At 40.5% G+C, this 18,165-nt stretch overlaps 1 protein-coding gene across 1 annotated transcript in view; it reads right to left on the minus strand.

Moving 5' to 3' along the window:
* The window catches only part of plpp4 (phospholipid phosphatase 4), a 60,400-nt gene extending 43,196 nt beyond the window's left edge, over positions 1-17,204 (minus strand). Inside the window, exon 1 of the mRNA XM_033612478.2 lies at positions 16,652-17,204. Within this exon, the coding sequence (XP_033468369.1) occupies positions 16,652-16,740 (89 nt within the window). The 5' untranslated portion in view covers positions 16,741-17,204. The remainder of the gene's footprint in view (positions 1-16,651) is intronic.
* Positions 17,205-18,165: the final 961 nt, after the last annotated feature.

Below are 18,165 nucleotides of genomic sequence, written 5' to 3' on the forward strand. Positions count from 1 at the left end.
CAAATGCTCCACAGGTCCAAGGCTTATATTCACTGAGCTTGCTGAGTAAATGCATCGACTTTACCGGCCCATTGGAGTCGGCTCATCAGATTTGGCGAGCTTTCTCTCTCTTTTGTACTTTATAGGAGAAACTCTCACCCTTGGATGCATCTATATAGTGCTGTAGTGCACATGAGTTATTCTGTAATGAAGTGTTGTAGTTCAGTTTTCTGGTGTACCTAACTTCAGCCGTTTAGGAAGTCAATACGACTTCTCCCCAAAATGCTAAACTATTGCTTTAAAGGAAGGCTTCACCCTAATAATGACCTTATGTATATCAATTATTTACCCTGTATTCGTGAAGAAAACTTTGTTTTTCCAGCATTCCTCCTGTGAACACAGAAATAGAAAACTGAGTAAATTCTTGATGAATTGTAGTAAAAGACGTCTGCTTTTAACAACAGCAAAACTGCCGTTTACAAACTCACACAACTCATGCAGTATATAATCCAAGTCTCATTCTCAAGTCTAAACGCTTACAATTAAAAGCTGAACAGAAAGTGAATCTTTTTGATGCTTTCTTTACAGACAGATCCCATTTACAAAAAGTAACTTCACTTTTGGAGCTGCTGGTCTACAGCTACACCTCTGTCGATAGTTTTTTGTGTTGTTGCGTGACTTTGCTGAATCCAAACTAACCCTTTAAAGCACCAAAGTCAAACAATAACACAGACAAACTAACTTATCAAGGCAGTGGCAGATCAGCAGCTCCAATGTTCAGTGGGATAAAATTACTGCTTTTGTTAATGGAGTCTGGCTTTTAAAAGAGCAAAGGTAAGTCTCACTTTTAGTTCAGTGCCCCATCAGAAAGGGTTGTCTGTTTGGGAAGTACTGAGCGTACAACTGGATAAATGAAACTTGGATTATACTGCATGAAGTGTGTGAGAGTTTGTAAATGGGTGTTTTGATAAAGTTTTGTTGTTAAATGCAGAGCCCTATGACTTCAATGCATTAGGACTTTAGGACCATTTTTGGATTCTTTGTTCACTGCAGGCATGTGAAAGAAAAAGTTTCCTCGTAAATTCATCACAACACAGGGTAAGTAACTGATACACAAATGGTCATTTTGGGGTTGAAGTATTAATTTAACTATGAATCGCAGTGTAGACAGCAACTAGAATTCACAGGTTATACCTCCGTGCACCAGTTTAGCTGCAGGTACAGTTTACATCTATGTCTGTTGTACATGGATGCTTCACACACATCCTCCCCCCACAGCAGTACAGAGGATCTATACCATCAGCACAGTTTCAAGGTGGACACCCAGGGTTACTGTCAGCAATTCAGGATCTGACCAAATGTCTCCCCTGTTCCTGAGATATGACATTAAATAATGGCCAGAAAAGTGCTTTTGCAGAACATTATGATGTCACAGTGAAGTTCACTCTTGACCTTTTGGGTATTTAATGTCATCACTTCATCATTTTCTCCTATTAGACTGTGGATATTCTCATTTATCCAAGTCAATTCCATTCTGGCAACAATTAAATCGTAGGCAACTGGACTGGACAAAATCAAAGTCCAGTTGCCTACGATTTAATTGTTGCCAGAATCTCCTATTAGACATTTCTGTGAAATTTTGTCATAATTAAAACATGTTGAGTAAGGTCATGGTGACCTTTGATCTTCATTCACCAAATTCTAATCAGTTCATTGTTGAGTACAGGTGGACGTTTGTGCCAAATTTGAAATTTTTGATTTCTGAGAAAATACAGATCAACACAGACAGAGCACATCCCATACATAAGCAATGCTGTTATGAGATAAAGCACTTTATCTGCTTGGACAAGCATCTCATTCTGCTACTTTGCTACCTTGCTGAATTTTATACCTTTAAATTATCCTGCTGTTAATCAATGTTTTATGCCTGATAGACGTGTTTTTTTATGAAAAAGATGATAGTTTGGGTTAGAATGAAAAGATTTCTTCCGGAGAGGTCTTTCTGGCAGAAAGCCCTAAAGGTTAACTTTTTCCATGTGCCATATAATGTGTGGTAGAGACGTCAGGTAGTGCAATTAAGCGGTTACTGTTATTTACATTACTTATGTGTTGTTTTTATCTTTTTGGCCAAAACCAAAAACACAGGGGTGGCAGTTTATTCTGCAATTGACTGTGTTTAAAGGGGCTGTCAATATCTCATAGTGATCACAGGCCCCTGAATCACATTGTATCAAAATCGGATCGTGGCAAACTCAGCAAATATCGTATCGTTGTCCAAAGAATCAATGTGATATTTTATCATGATGAAACCAGTGATTTACACCTTCCTACAACTCATTCTACTAAGACTACCAATCATTAAGAAATTGGCATCTCATTCTATTGAAGTGGTCAAAAATGGCTGCTCTAGATAGAAGCAGCAATACCTAATGTCTATCATTGTTTTAGTTTAGCCCACACAAGATGCAGTAACAGCTGTTTATTAACAGTGCTGGTTTGTTTTACAGTGGATTGCCTCTTTAATAACCGGTACGATACTAAACTATCTGAGTCTACTGTACATTTAGGACAAAAGTTTATTCCAGCTTCGCTCACCCAAAGCTCTGTAATTATCCTGCGACCTTTAGATAAAGCACAGTCACTGAAGGGTGAAAAATACACATGGGAATTATATATTCATCAGTTAACCTTGAAATGTTTAAATCTATAAAAGGTCAACCCCGAGTTTCAGTACATTACCTTGCTTTGAAATCGATGATTATCAAAACATGAATACAGGCCTGCGTAGGCACAGATAATAAATTCTGCAGGTGGAAAAAAATGGTCGCCTCAGAGGTTAAGGCATCTGTGTTCAGCTCAGAGCGAGCACCCAAGTGTTTCAAATCCCAGCAGAAGGTATATAAAGACACTTGGGCGGGCGTGCATGTAGGTGCTTTTGCCGGTGTGTGGAGTTTATTAAGTTAGACATGAAGGTATCCGCGCTTGGTGTGTCAGAGAAAAAGACAAAGGAAGGGAAGGGGAGGTGGGAAGAATTACACAGACACACCCTGATCACTCACACAGGCAGTGATGTTGGACACAGATATGGGACAGGGACACAAGGCTGACATTTATCAGTGTTGTCATGCTCATTGTTCATCCTAGCAAATGTCAAAGTCGACAGCAACAGGAGAGAGACTCCAGCCTTGTGCTCTTTGTTAAGTCAAAGGAGGCTGAATATTCACACCCTTCAACCGCATCCACAGACTCCTAAAGCTGGTCATTTGCAGCATCGGGAGCCGGAGGATATGCACACGCACAACCATGTACGCATGCTTACTCAAACTGCACGTGCACACACAGAAAATACGCAGAGAATTCGATACACAAATATTTGCTTCAAACAAGAACAAATACACAAACACGCAGTGATGTTATACTTTCATGGATCTATAATCACTTACAATACATCTTTGGATCTGTAACGTGTATATTGAATGTTCTCTCACTGTGACACTCACTTTTCTTGCCTCAGGCTATTTATGTTTCATGGCTATGGCTTGAATAATTTTTCCCCCTTACTGGTTATTTGTTTGTTTTCTGCCGAGCACTTTTCTCTGGGATGAGTTTTGATATCATTTGGATTTTCTTTCCAGAAAATCACCCTCTGCCATCTTGATTTTTTTCTCTCATTTTCTTGAGGAGGGTGATGTTGTTTTTAGAAGCCTTGAGTGATTTGTTTGTCTCAACAGCAAGAAAATTAAATTACTTCTTCTTCTTTTTTTTTTTTTTTTTTAGTTACCACAATCCGCATGAGCAAATAAACAGTACCTCTAGGTTGTCTAGTAGGAGGAATGCAAATATTCCCACTGCACATGCAGCTAACAAACAGGGATGTAAGGATAAATCCCAGCTAAAGCCATGCGCACTCAAACAGGTGTTTTCTTTTATTCTGCCTGATTGTGTCACAGACCCAGCCACCCTTTAAATCTGCTCAGCCAGCTCAGGAGCCATCTACTTTTATTGCCTCTTATGTCAGTCATGTGATGCAGAATATCGTCTCTCAAACAAAAATGCAATACACAGAAATGCGCTGGAAATGACTGATGGATAGGAAGAGGGGATTGACCTTATATCCTTGGCTACAACCATCCACTCGAAATCAGTTTAAACCGCAAGATTTCAAACTGCAAGGGGGTTGTGAGGGAAGACGTGGAGGGAGAGAATAAGATGAAGATACTGTGCAAGGTGAAAGAGACAGCGTGCCAGTGTTCTCAAAACAACGGGAATTTAGTTTTCTTAGTTTAGTCTGCTGATTTGGCCCATTACCAACAGTTCAGCACATCAGCAGTTGGAGCTGTAGTACTGACAGTGATACACAGCTCATAGAGGCAGTTAAGGTACTTTAAAACCCTTGGCACCTGAATGCCCCAATATGACTCAAAAAATTGTACTTCTCGGAGCCATAACTCAGTCAGAACTGAACATATGGACATGACACACATACTGTAAGATTCATTGTGACTTAACCTTTAAAGGATATCACTATAACCACAAATAAATGTATCATAACTCCCTGTATGCCTCTGCAAATCTGTCACGTTGCAGTCTGTCCAGATTCATACATAACTATGAGAGAGGACAATGCATCAAATGGATGCTGCTGTAAAGACGTTGCACATCTATAAATCACAAATGCTTCATACACATCCTCCCCCCAGCAGCACAGAGGATCTATACATTCAGCACAGTTTCAAGGTGGACACCAAGGTAAGTGTCACCATTACAGTATCTGACCAAATGTCTCCCTGCTGTTCCTGAGATATGACGCTGAATAATGGCCAGGAAAGTGTTTTTGCAGAACATTATGATGTCTGTTGAGGTTGACCTTTGACCTTTTGCATATAAAATGTCATCACTTCATCATTTTGTTCTCTTAGACATCTGTGTGAAATTTTGTAATAATAAGCATATGATTTCTTGAGTTATGGCTAAAGACATATTTTGTGAGGTCAAAGTTACCTTTGACCCTTTAGCAAAATCAAATCAGTTCATGGTAGAGTACAGGAGGATGTTTTTGCCAAATCTGAGGAAATTCCGTCAAAGCCTTCTTGAGATATTGCATTCCACAAATGGGATGGAACAACAAACGAACTGATCGTTGGACCGGTGAACCGACCGACCGATGGACCGACAGACTGACAGACCAACACACAACCTTAAGACATAATGCCTCCGACCCTGGCTGTAGCTGGCGTGAAAGCATAAAAACACTTCCTATAACCCCAGAACTTGCTTGGGAATCATCAGGTTGAAACATGTTCTTTGATATCAAAGTAATCCAGTGATAGCTGTCTGTTCATCCATTATTACACTGCAAAGAGGAACTCCTAATAGCTGATTTAACATATTTTTAATGGTGTCTATTTGGCAAAATGTAAAATATGTAGGCTAACAAAAAAGGGTTAAAAGGGTAAAAAAAAGGGTTAACTCACATATGGTTTAGCTCAGTGGTCCCCAAACAGACCAGCCACAGGGTCCACATTTCTCCTTAGTCATTAGTTTTAAGGTCCACACATTTTAATCCATTCAGTGCCTAACTTGTGATTGGCCATGTCAGCGAGTTAGTTTGCTGTCCCTGTCAAGTAGCTCTCTGTTAGTCAATGACTTTACAACAGGAAACTGCACTTCAGAAAAAACAACACTGTACCGGAAATTCATTGTACTTTTTTTTCACAAACTAGACACGTTTGCAAGTTACTTGCACATCATTCAGAATAGACCCATGACCCACTTTTGGACCCCAACCCACCTGCTGGGAACTAATACAGTGCCTTACAGGCCCTTTTCACTCCCTACGGTTTTCAGATATTCTGTCTGACTAGACCTCTACTCAGGTTGAAGGTGGGCGAAGCTAAATGGGAATTATGTGAGGTCACTGAATTCCATGCATTAATAAGGATTAAAAAGGCAACAAAGCTAACAAAGGGAGCGAGGGAAATGTCAATCAAGCTCCAGCTCTGTCTCTATACACCCACACAGTCTTGAGAAGAGCTAATCAACCAATCAATTAAGGATGGCTCTACATGCTTGTTCATCATTCATTTTATTAATGATCAGTCCATTTGAAATTAGTTTGAAGTACAAATGTAGTAATAGCATCAATGATGGATCTGTTTCATTTGGATTTTAAGTACCAGTGTGCTGGTATTGCGCAGGCCGACTCATTACACAGCTCGCACCTAAATGGAGTCATCATTGAGAATTTGGGTCCACTGCTCAATATGTTCTCTCTCCTCCTATTAAGACTAAAAATCTGTGGATGTGGGTGGAAATATAATGAGCTATTGCATGTGGAGGGTCTCGTCTTTCAATTTGTCAACAACGCCCACGTCTGTTCCCAGCTTTAGCAAACTAAAGCTGATATTAACTTACTGGACACAAAACACAATGTCTGTTTACCTTAAAGTTATAAAAATTTGTCAGAGATGTGTCTCTGCCTCTTTCCTCCCGTCGTGTGTGACACATATATGCCGTATGGGATTTACCTTGCTGTGGCAAAAAGTGAGCTATCACTCTGCAGTGCATTGTCTAAAGGAAACCACGGAGGAGTCATCAAGGAAGGAGTCTGGACTGACAGCAAAACCCAGGGGCCTGAGAGGGACACACACACACACACACAACACACACACACACACACATACATACAGACACGATGAAGGCTTCTTCAGACAGAGTGGGGCTTGCTTGTTATATATTTTGAGATTTGGGCCAGGAGACTGCCGTATGTGTGTGTTGGAGGAAGGCTCTTTCATCTCCACCGCCCCTCATCTGTCTTTGTACAGATAAGAGTATGAAGCTGGAAATGACAGTAATGGAGCAGATCTAAGAAAATACCTGAGAAAGGGGCAATGGAGGGAAGAATTGACAGAGAGAGAAGGCAAGAGAGACAGAGAAGGAATAAGAATAGAAATATCAAGATTGGAGGAAGCGTAGAACAGTGTGGGGATCTCTCTTCCCTCTGACAGGAACTGTCACTTCCACACTCCATCCACACCTCCGAGGTCTACGACATTCCCCCTCAGCTCAGCCTCCACCTGATAAACACCAGCTGGGGTTCAAACATTTTATCATCTACAAGACTAATGGGGAAATGTTACAGAACCTTTCTAGACAAATGAAAATGGCTAAACCACAGACCATCATATAATATCATACAGTATATCTCTATAATATTATTGCCATCCATGTCCTGGCCTTGGAGATTTTAAGGAGTTATCTAAATATTCTTAATCATTTATGACATGATTTTCATTTTCAGCATTAAAAATTTGTGCTTATTTGTTTAGGGGTAAACAAAGTGGGACTGAACAGAACACCACATTGCAGGAAGAACTTCTTCCAAAGGATCCGCAATGTAAAATTTAGGTGTATAGTAGCATCCAGCATATAATTTTCCAGCTGAAAATGCCAATAATGAAATACCCATCAGCATGGCCACAATCCTTCCTGTGACTGTAGTATTAACAACTGGGTACTTGATTAAATGCTTCAGTAAACATGGTGGTGTCTAATTAATTTTCCAAATTTCACATTGTAATGAGAGCTATAGGTGTAGGATGGGAATAGTCAGATTTGGGATGCAACAAAATATGAGGAAATATTATTTCTACATGTTTTTAAACACATGTCACAAATGACTACAGCACTGAGTTTAGAAAATTGGTGATGATTTCTTCCAAAATTCTTGGTGAAACAATGCAGACTGGATGTTACAGAAAAGAAAACACTCAAATCTTTTTCAGATATGATGTTATGAACTCCCAGCAAAATTATGCAAAAACATCCGCATTGATTCATTTCATGCTGACCTGAATCTGTCTTTTAACCAAACGTTTTCTTTTCTGTGCATCTGTACACTCAGTTTCTTAGGTACACTCAAAATTACAAAATTATTGCAGTTTACAACAGCTGTACAACATGAAGGTTATTAATAACTGGCAGCTGAATGTAGTACATTTACATTTACTCAAATACTGTTCTTAATTTTGCAGTACTGGCACTTTTATTTTACCTGAGTATTTCTATTTCATGGCACATAATAGGCTACTTTTATGCCACTACAAGCCTGAAGGAAATATTGTACTTTTTACTCCACTACTTTTGACAGTTTTAGTTTCCAGTTATGAATTATAATGCAATTATATAATTGTGCATAAATGTGCTCTGATTTAGTTTAACACTTATTACCAATTGCAGCACAGAGGTGATGTTTACACATAAATGCATCAATAATTTTAGTCCAATTTTATAATTTACATTATTCTATCATGACCTCCTCTGCATAATAAGTACTTTTACTTCGGGACCTTTAAAGCTGTTGTTGGTCACTTCTCTGAAAAATTGCTCAAGTATTTTCAACATGACGGTTGGATCACAAACCCTCTCATTTTACAGCTAAACAGTACACTGATTGATCGCAGTTCATGAGCTGTGATTGACATAACTGACAGCTGTGTTAAGTGTCCTCAGCTCTGATTGGTTGTTTGTGGTGAACCATGTTAGATTCTGGCAAATGCCATTAGAGGTAATAGCAGGAGGAGGAAGAACATTCTTCTTACTTGGTATTGCTCTTATTTTGTGTAATGAAATTAAATATCGCCGCCATTATATTGTCAATAATTTATCTGATGACAAAGATATCCACTAACAGTGTCGCAAGGTGTATGCACAATGTAATATGCTTGCTCGTAAATTCAGAGTATGTTCAGTTAATGTCAAGATAGCTCTTTTTAGAGCATTTTGTACCCCGCTATATACTGCCCACTTGTTGTGCTCCTACAGGAAGAGCAGCAAGCATATTGTGGCCTATGGCGATGGCATGAGACTGCTTCTTAAACTTTCACAATGGTGTAGTGCCAGCCAAATGTTTGTAAATGTTGCTTTAATACAAAATCTTATATATCGATATATGAGCTGAGCTCAGTCATGTTTTCATTGAGACTGTGGGGCCACCGGCTCTCCAGCTTGTTTGTGGGGGCATTTTATTGAATTTAGTCTTTTTATATGATCTTGCGTAATGGAGCATTGGGTTTGGGTTTTGTACATAGACTACTGTCTGTTTTTATGTGGCACACTATGGACCTTTCTCTGTGTCCCTAATAAAGTCATTTTTGTTATTATTATTATTATTATTATAACATGATCTTTTTCATAGACTATCTGTCTCATATAATACTTTGTGAATGTAGTGACAGTTTGAGCAAATATGACAAAGAGTTATTTTCATAAAAGTTAACAACTATAGCTGTAAGTACATTCTCATTCTAATTATTTTGTACTTTTACTTAAGTAAAATTTGGGATGTAGGACTTTTACATGTAACAAATATTAAGTCATGAACTTAAGTATTGGACAAAGTAAAAACTGAACCTGATTATGGTGCAAGATGAAAAGTTAAGAGATCACCACAGGTACGTGAACGTCTAAAAACAATTTCAAGGCAGTTCATTCAGTACTAGTTGAGACATTTTCTATGCTATCATTTTTCTGCCTGTCACTTTTCTGCCTGCAGTATATTTTCATCATCTAATGGATAAGTTGACCCGCGAGGCAATCTCAGTGAAAACTGTATTCCTTTAAGAAGAAATGGTGAAAAGGACACACGGAGAGTAACTGAGTGATGTGATGCCCATGGAGGGATAAAGAGATGGGGTTGGATATGACAGCAGGGACAGCGAGACATAATGAGCTGATCAAACGATTGTGGAGAATGAAATGCCAGAGTGGCTTAGAGCGGTGACAGGCCAGGCTGTTAGGGAATCCCTGGTCTTGCTGTGATAGTCAGCTGCCTCTGCTCTCATTTGAATAATGGTTATTTCTGCCACAGCACCACGTAGAGTTTGTTGATCCACGCTATCCTACTGCGAAATAAAAACAGCCCTTTTCTGTCCATCCTGTCTTTACGTGAATCTTCTTCACTCTGCCTTGGCCTTTTCTGTGTATGCACTTTTTCAACAGACGTCTCAGATTCCGAATTCACATCGTCACTTTCCAATACAACACACACTTTTTTTAAAGCCTTGTACCTCCAGCATTGTTTCCTGTCTGTGTATGCTCCCTTATGCTTTCACCTGTACTTGTCGAATTATCTTCCTTTTGTATGGTTTAATTGGATGTCCCTGAATAGGCAGCCACTTTTCAAAAGCTGCTCCTTTAAGAACTAAGTAATTAATCAGCTTGATTTTGCATAATCAAGTACAACAATGGCTGTTTTCTCTGTGCTGTTTAAGACAAAGATCAATGAATGAACATTGCTGGAGGTCATGCTCTTTTCCCTGCATCTCTGGTCAATTTGTGTCAACGGCATCCAGTTGGAAAGTATTTCCACGTCCCTCCAGCCACAGTAAGATGTCACGGCTGCCATTTCAATTTTTCCTTCATCTCCAAGATAATGAGGGTTACAGATTGGATGACCTGTGATTCAGTGCCTCAAATGTTGGCTGCCAGAATTAAGAGACGCAGCAAGAGAATATGCTGTAATAATTATGTAGGCAGTGAAAGTAAACAAACAGCACATTACTCCTGCTAGAAAGTAACATTCTGAAACAAGTTATTTATGTCCAACAGAGAGACTCCACTACAAGCTTGACAATGGTGTATGTATTTGTCAGAAACAGAGCAACACAAGTATTCTTTGAAGTCCCCCTTTCACCACCTGAATGTCATTCCTGTGTTCATGTGCCTTTTTTGGTCAACCATCTTCTGAGAAAAATGCTTCTTCATCAGCAGCTCTTTTATTTCAGCTCTCTCCCTTTACCCACTGCATAGCTATCATAAAATCAGCTTGACTGAGCTTGTTTGCTTGGAGATTTTGCCCATGGGAAGAGCCGCTGGGACTAAACCATATAGACCGGTGAGATAAAACAAAGAGCTGAAAGCTTAAGGGCTGCAGAGTGGAATACCTATTTCAGGGCATAGGGATCAGTAGTGCTAGCAACCCTTTCAGATTACAGGGATTAATATTAAACACCATTTAGTAGAACTTTAAAGTGGCACTCGCACCTGTGGCCTTTGGCTGAAAATCATTGTCTCTCAGGAAATATCTTTATATCCTATCCTATAGCATCCTATATTAAAGCTACTATTTTAAAATATCTATCAGCGGAGTTTGGGATCATGTTTACGAATATTTTAATGTCCGTACATTATTGCAAAAATGTCCTTTTAAAATAAGAATCCTTAAAATTTCATGCAATTAAACCCCCTGTTCTGCAACAGCCATAATATATATTTACATTTTGTTATAAATTCTCATTATACTGTAGTTTATATTGGTAGTGGAGGAGTATGCCAGTCCCCTGCTAAATTTATACTGCCAACCAAAGCACTAGGGAATTACTGGCACAGAAAAACTATGCATGTATGCAATGCAGTGCAATTTATCTCATTAACAACTTCACTGTTCACTTTCTTTACACCAGTAGTGTAGTCTATGTGAAATGCAGGTATATGACGTATACCCACAAAGAGAGCTCCAGGATTCCCATATACAGTACAGTGTGCAAGGATACGTAACGACAGTTTTGTGACTGAACTTTTACTTCAGCCCTTTGTTTTTGCAAATATGGGGAGATGTGACACCAAAGTGAACACACAGAGAAACTCTCGTTGTCTTTCTTTGCCCCTGTTCCATTGAGGTCAGTGCGCAGTGTACATAGCGAGTGTATAGTCGAGAGAGAAAGAGTGACGGTGGATACACTGAGAGCAGACAGCTGTTGGCAATCGAAGCAGAGAGGAAATTAGCAGTAAAGTTGTCAAGCGGTAGTAAATGTACATTGTACGTTTCAGTTTGTCCATGAATTAAAACCACAGTTCCTCAAGACCCCAGTCAAGTCCCTGTGTTTTGCTTTCAAACTGTTGGGTAAAGTGAAGCTGGTTAGCATCATCTCAGCCCTGACTCACCACCTGCCATATAAAGCATCGAAGGTGGCTTCACATATAGGAGGGGCTTTGAGTTTGACCGTGACCTAGACCTGACCTACCAGTGAACAATCTTCTGTTTGTTTTTTGTCAGAGAATCATTTTCAATTTTGGCTATGGGGTAGCTAATGAAATTAAGATGGTGCAGCAATGGGTAATTGTTAGATGAAAAGTCACTGGCAGGCTGCTCACATCCAAATTCACTGTGCTCTGTTGTGTGGAAAACTACTTGCGTGGGGTGCAGCATGAAATCAGATCACACTTGCAATTATTTTTGGCAGAGTTTTTTATGAAAACATGAGTTGGCTGCTCTGTAAACAGACATACCCCTTGTACCTGCTCAACTAGTGTTTGTTGTTCTATTAAACTGCACTTACTGTTACCACAATAAACTAAGATGTCACCAAACAAAGCTGACGTCACCTTGTGACAGATTTTTCTATATGGTCATCTGCTCCAGGCACGCTATTGCAAGTGTTTACATCATGCAGCCTCCACTGCTACATGTAGCTATATGCAATCATCAATGAAACATGCAATCTTGGTTGCTGATGTTGGATATTTCTCCCTGATTTGGGATTATATTTTGGTTAAGAAGCTTTTACTGATGTTTTTTTACAGTAGAAAGTGCTGCTGTATTACTCTGTTACAGACATTCTCCCTGCTGCAATGACAGGTCAGAGACTGTGCAGATGTGGAAGACCCGAAAATGCTGACCAATCAGAACAGACTGGGCTTTTTCAGGAGGGGGTTTATAGAGACAGCTGCTAAAATGGAGCATCTCAGACAGCCGGTAAATACAGGTGTCCCTGCACAGACGGTATGAAAATCAAGTGTTTTCAACACTGAAGTGTGTAAACATGTTCTAGTAGAAACCCAAAATGCAAGTATGAACCTGAAAATCAGCATAAAGCATCCATCATTAATCTATCCATTACAGAAATAACCATAACATTCTCCTAGATTAGATATACTTCTATGTTCATGTCAACTACAGAGACAACGTGCCCTGATGACACTGTAACCGATCCTCTACAAAGAGATTTTCTTATCAAAACCAGAGTGCAAGAGGCCCCATCCTAAACATGCACACCAAACAATCCTCTTATTCTTGAACAGTCCTGACATTCTCCTCTTCCCCAACATCTCACAAGGCTTTCTGAGACTTGCCAAGGCTCTGGGCTGTATCCAAGGGCTGCCCCTCTGAGAGGAGAGGATGATACGCAGTGAGCCAAACTCTGTTTTGAGGGATGACTGCTGCTGTTTCAGAGCACCCTTCTAGTCTAATTTGACAACAACTATATTATTATCCTTAATTCAAGGATTAGATCAATGGCGGGGGTATTTAGCTTGTCTCATGTTGACATATTCTGGCATGCTTCTATGCAAATACATGTAATAAACTAAAATCCTCCTCAATCACCATAACTCTCTGCAATAAAAGTCAAAATTGTTACCCTTGGCAGAAACAAATGTGCTCTTATTTGTTGTGTACATCAGCAAATAAAAACGCTGCCCTCCTCTCCGACCAATCGCTCCATCACAAGGCTTTTAGATTGCTCTGATACAGAGTTGTCAAAGTGGGTTTGGTGCCTCTCTATTCCCTGTGTCTCAGATTTTAATCTGTAAAATCTCAAAACAATCTAGATCCCCCTAACTGCATGTCCTACACCTTATCTTCCACCTCTATCTTTTTTTTGTCCCTGCGACCTCCTTGCTTTCTCTCCTGTTACCCACTGAGACAGCGTTCTTAAATTTACTGAAATTCATCTGCTTATTCAAGTGTCCAACGTCAAGCTGAGGAGCAAACAACTTCAACTTGTGTTGATTGATTGAGGACATGATCTTTGCCACATAACCACTCAAGGAAGAAATGACTTCTTGGTATTTGTCTGAGCTCTTGTTTGTTTTGCTCCAGATTACAAGTAAAGTGAAATAGCACCGACATCGTTATCCTCTCTTTCTCTGTTGAACAACTCACCGCAGAGGAAAAAGAATGTTATCTTTTTCTGATTCAGTTTTTGTTTTTTCCATTTTGTTAAATGTCAAAGATTTATTTCCATTTAGATTGAACTTTTTTGCTTTACTCTCGGGAGATGTGTGACACCTGGAGTGCCCACCGCGCTGATGATGACTGCATGGCATTCGCTGTTTGATAGCACAGGGTCAACCTAACTTCACACACTTGGCCCGACGCTAAGGTCACTGCACCCCCTGAGGCCTGGAACAGACAAGCAGCTTGGCAAGCAAGGGCAAATAAAAAGTAATATTCCCTTAAAGGCAAATCATCTTTGACAAATTTCGGATGTGAATAATGAAAGGAATTCAGGACACTTAGGTTTAAAATGTCCTCCCATAGGAGAGTATGGACATGGTGTACTGGGCGGCAGAGATAAGAATGAACAGTTTGTGTGGGTGACCAGTCAAGCACTAAGAATAGGTTCGATGTCTTTTAGTGTTACACAATGAGTGAGAATTATTTAATCAAAATCAAAGACAAAAAGAATAACAGAACTTACACATGTGATCTCTGATTAAAGACACCTCTCTGATGCATTCATATCTGCTTATGAGCCCAAACTAAAGGATTAATTAATTCATTTTCAGCATCCCTCGATACATGTTCACAATTATGAAGGGATATGAACAACAAATGAATTTTTTTTCCTTCCAGTTAGTCACATTTAATACTGAGCTGCAGCGGCAGAAAGCAATAAGATGAAATTCTACAGGGAGAAGCAAGATTTTAACTAAGCAATGAAGCAAGGAAATGCATGATCACTAAATCTTATTGGTAAACACATATGGAGAAGGCTGCCATTTCCTTCCCTTCCCAAGATAATACTACAGTATATATTGCATCTACACTGAGCAGCAGACATTAAAGTCAATAGCTCAAAACTCTCCTTTACACCTCCAGTGAAGAAAACGACAGATTCTAGTTGACCCCAATTATCCTGTCATCACCTCGGGCTTGGAGGTGAGACAAGAACAGCGGACTGCTGCCCCACAGGGCCAGAGGGCAGCTCTCTCTGATCTGCCAGACAAAAAGATAGTTCAATACAACAATTACTGCTGATCCCAAAGAAATATGTTAGACCACATGCCCTCTGTCAAAAGATATGATTGTTTTTTTCTCTATCACTTATAAAGGCTCTCTGTATTAAGCCGAGCCCATTTTTTTATGACTGGTTCTTATATCTTTAATCAAATAAAAATGAAATTAACTACATAATGGAATTATGGTAATAATAAGGCTTCTGTGGATCCATTTTTTTTTACCAATATCCAATCACAACTGTCCATGTAGTCATTATGAAATGTTACCTCTCGCTGCACAATATGCAGTGTGGGTATGAAGATGGCACTTGTGTTTCAGCATGTGGCATTTGATGTTGCATGTCTGTGTGCATGCATGGTCACACAGAAGATCTAATCTCGGCTGTGTAACCAAATTCACTTGTGCTTATAAAGGGCACTGCTGTAAGTACAACAGAGATCAAGTTTACTGATGGGGCCCCATTACAAACAGGGTTTATTAGCCTTTAACATGCTTTCTGTGCAGCAAAGAGGGAATATAAGGAGTAAAACTCAATTCATTACAGCGATGAAGGACTTTGTGACAGGGGCCTCTGTGGCAGAATACAGCAGTTATAGTTGATGATGATGATATTGTGTGAAATTGCTTTTTATGTGGCCTCCAGCACTGATTCGCAGTAACAAATCAGATACAATTGTGAATCCCGCAGACTCAGTCGCAAACACACAAAAGGGCTCCATCAGGAGGTTTCAGTGTAATAGTTCAATGCTTCCGCTCTGACATGTTTCGTGCTTCGGTCTAATCCCTCCAGTTGAGTTTCCCCCAAGTCAAACACTGTGAACATGCAGCATCAGGCTCTTCTTGGCTGCATAATCCTTTTTAGGGTGACAGCGGCAGACATACAGCTGGACCACTTTGCCCAAGGATAGATATTAATGACGATGTACATGCTGTGTAGACTTAACCAAATCAGTGAGTCTGATTTTTGACCTTTATTCCCCCCACAGACAATAAAAGCAGCAGCAAGGTGAGTCGGTTTAGATAACAGTACTCAGGGCTTTCATCAGATCATATCAAGAAAAGTCAATATACATGATATAATCATGATGCAAACAAGGCTTAATACCTCCAAGCTAGACAAACAATTAATAATTCATATTCATGTTAGTTTTGAAGGCTGCTCCCGGAGTCATGCTGCCAAAAATGACTGAGCATAGATATCACTGTATCACTGTGAAGGGCTTTCCTCAGATCAGTCTTTTTCTTGTGGACTGGTCAAAGAGGCTGCCTCTGTTTCTTTGTGACCGTCTCTAATCAGACAGGATTGACACTATGATATAAGCCATGATATGAGTGTCATCAAACAATGGTGACACGCTGATTTATGAAGTAAAATGCTGCCAGATATTCAACTTGTTTTTTGCAACCTGTTAACGCAGCGTCTGCCTGCTGTCCTAGTCTTAGCAGTTATGTGCACATGAACTGCGGCTCAGCACAGGGACCGTCCAGCATCACACCGCGGCAAATGAACCTGAATACACCACTTCACTGTCTCAAGCATGCAAAGCCACATAGATAACGCCAATCGTGAGACTGAATAGAAATGCAATGTAAGATTTATTTATTTATTATTTTTTTTTTTTTGTGGAGAAGGGTCGAGGCTTTACTTACACAAAAACTCCGAAAAGCAGAACTCGGATGCCAATCTCCAAAGCCAGCTCTCGCACGTTTTTCCTGCGGTCTGGGGGCGACACGTTCATGATTGTGAGATAATCCGTCAAGTGAAATCTAGACAAAGGCGATCCCGGTCAGTTCTGGTGCTTGTTCACTTTGTAATCCACCTCAAAAAAGCGAGCACTTCTTTTTTCTTTCTTTCTTCCAGAAGCGGTGCTCCCTAATCACGCATGCCGCGCGCCTCCATCGCGACTCGGTCACCTGAAGCAGTCTTCTCCTTCTCCTTCTCCTTCTTCTTCTCTTCCTCGCCTGCCTCCGCTGCTCTCCCGTCTGTTTCAAAACCCCCTCGGGCGTTTGTCTTTATTGCAACTCTTGTTGCTGACAGCTGCTCCTCTACCGGGTGAAAGTCTCCTTCTTCCACTCCATCAATTACTTAAACTGGTTTGGAGTTGTGAGAGCTGAAGACATCGGCGGATATGGGGGAACATTAGAGGTGTGGGTTAGTGGTGAGGGGGAAAGTGATGGGAGACAGTAAAGTAAAGAGAGAGAGTGATCGTCTGAGTGTGTGAAGAGTCTGAGTGGGTCTCTCTCTCTCTCTCTCTCCCTCTCTCTCTCTCTCTCTCTCTCCCTCCCTCCCTCTCACACACATACACACACTCTCACATCCCTTGGCTTCACTTTGGAGACTCAGATGACTAGAAGTTTCTGGAACACCACTCAGGACTTCACAGGGGACCGGATGAATAAATTCAGGGCTCCTGTCCAGTAAAGCAATATACTGTGACTGAATGTTTTCTTGTCTCATCTGAAGCCAAGAGACACTGCTCCTGAACGTCTCATAAATAAAAGCAGCACTCATAGTAAATGTGACATACACAAAGCAGAGGGCCACTCCGGTCAGTATGTGTTCACGACCTGAACATTGTCCCAGCGGCTGGAGGCATTAGGCATGAGCTCTCAGCCTGACATGTATTATTACACTGCTTTGCCCGAAGACGGCCAGTTCAGGGGAGCCCTGCTCACTGCTGGCTCCCCCCCCCCATACAGTCCAATCACACCACTATGAAGAATCCAGCACCTCAGGGTCTGTGCAGCTCAGACAGTGACAAAGGAGCAGAGGCAGCAGCACACCTGCGGGCTAGGAAACCTGGCCAGCACTTCATAGACACACATGAATATTTGATGCCTTCTAAAACTGGCCTTCCTGCATTACCTGCCAGTCCAAGATTTGCCTCTGTATGTGTGTGTGTGTATGTGTGCGTAAGAGAGGGAGAGACCATCGTGGAAAAAAAGCTCCTGACCCAAAAACTTGTTTGCCGCCTTTCTAGGTCACAAGCTTGACAAGCTGGAAGCTGACTCTGTAGATGCAATTTAGAAATCGTGCATTCTTGCTGGTTAACAAGGTATCCTGTTTGCTAGGTATGACAAGGATAAATTATTGTAGGGCCCATACACGCACACGCTCAGGTATACAACAGGGGTTTTGAAGTATTCCTTTATTTCATACAGTG

The sequence above is a fragment of the Epinephelus lanceolatus genome, chromosome 17 (genome assembly GCF_041903045.1).
Source record: "Epinephelus lanceolatus isolate andai-2023 chromosome 17, ASM4190304v1, whole genome shotgun sequence".
In the NCBI taxonomy this organism is placed as follows: Eukaryota; Metazoa; Chordata; class Actinopteri; order Perciformes; family Serranidae; genus Epinephelus; species Epinephelus lanceolatus.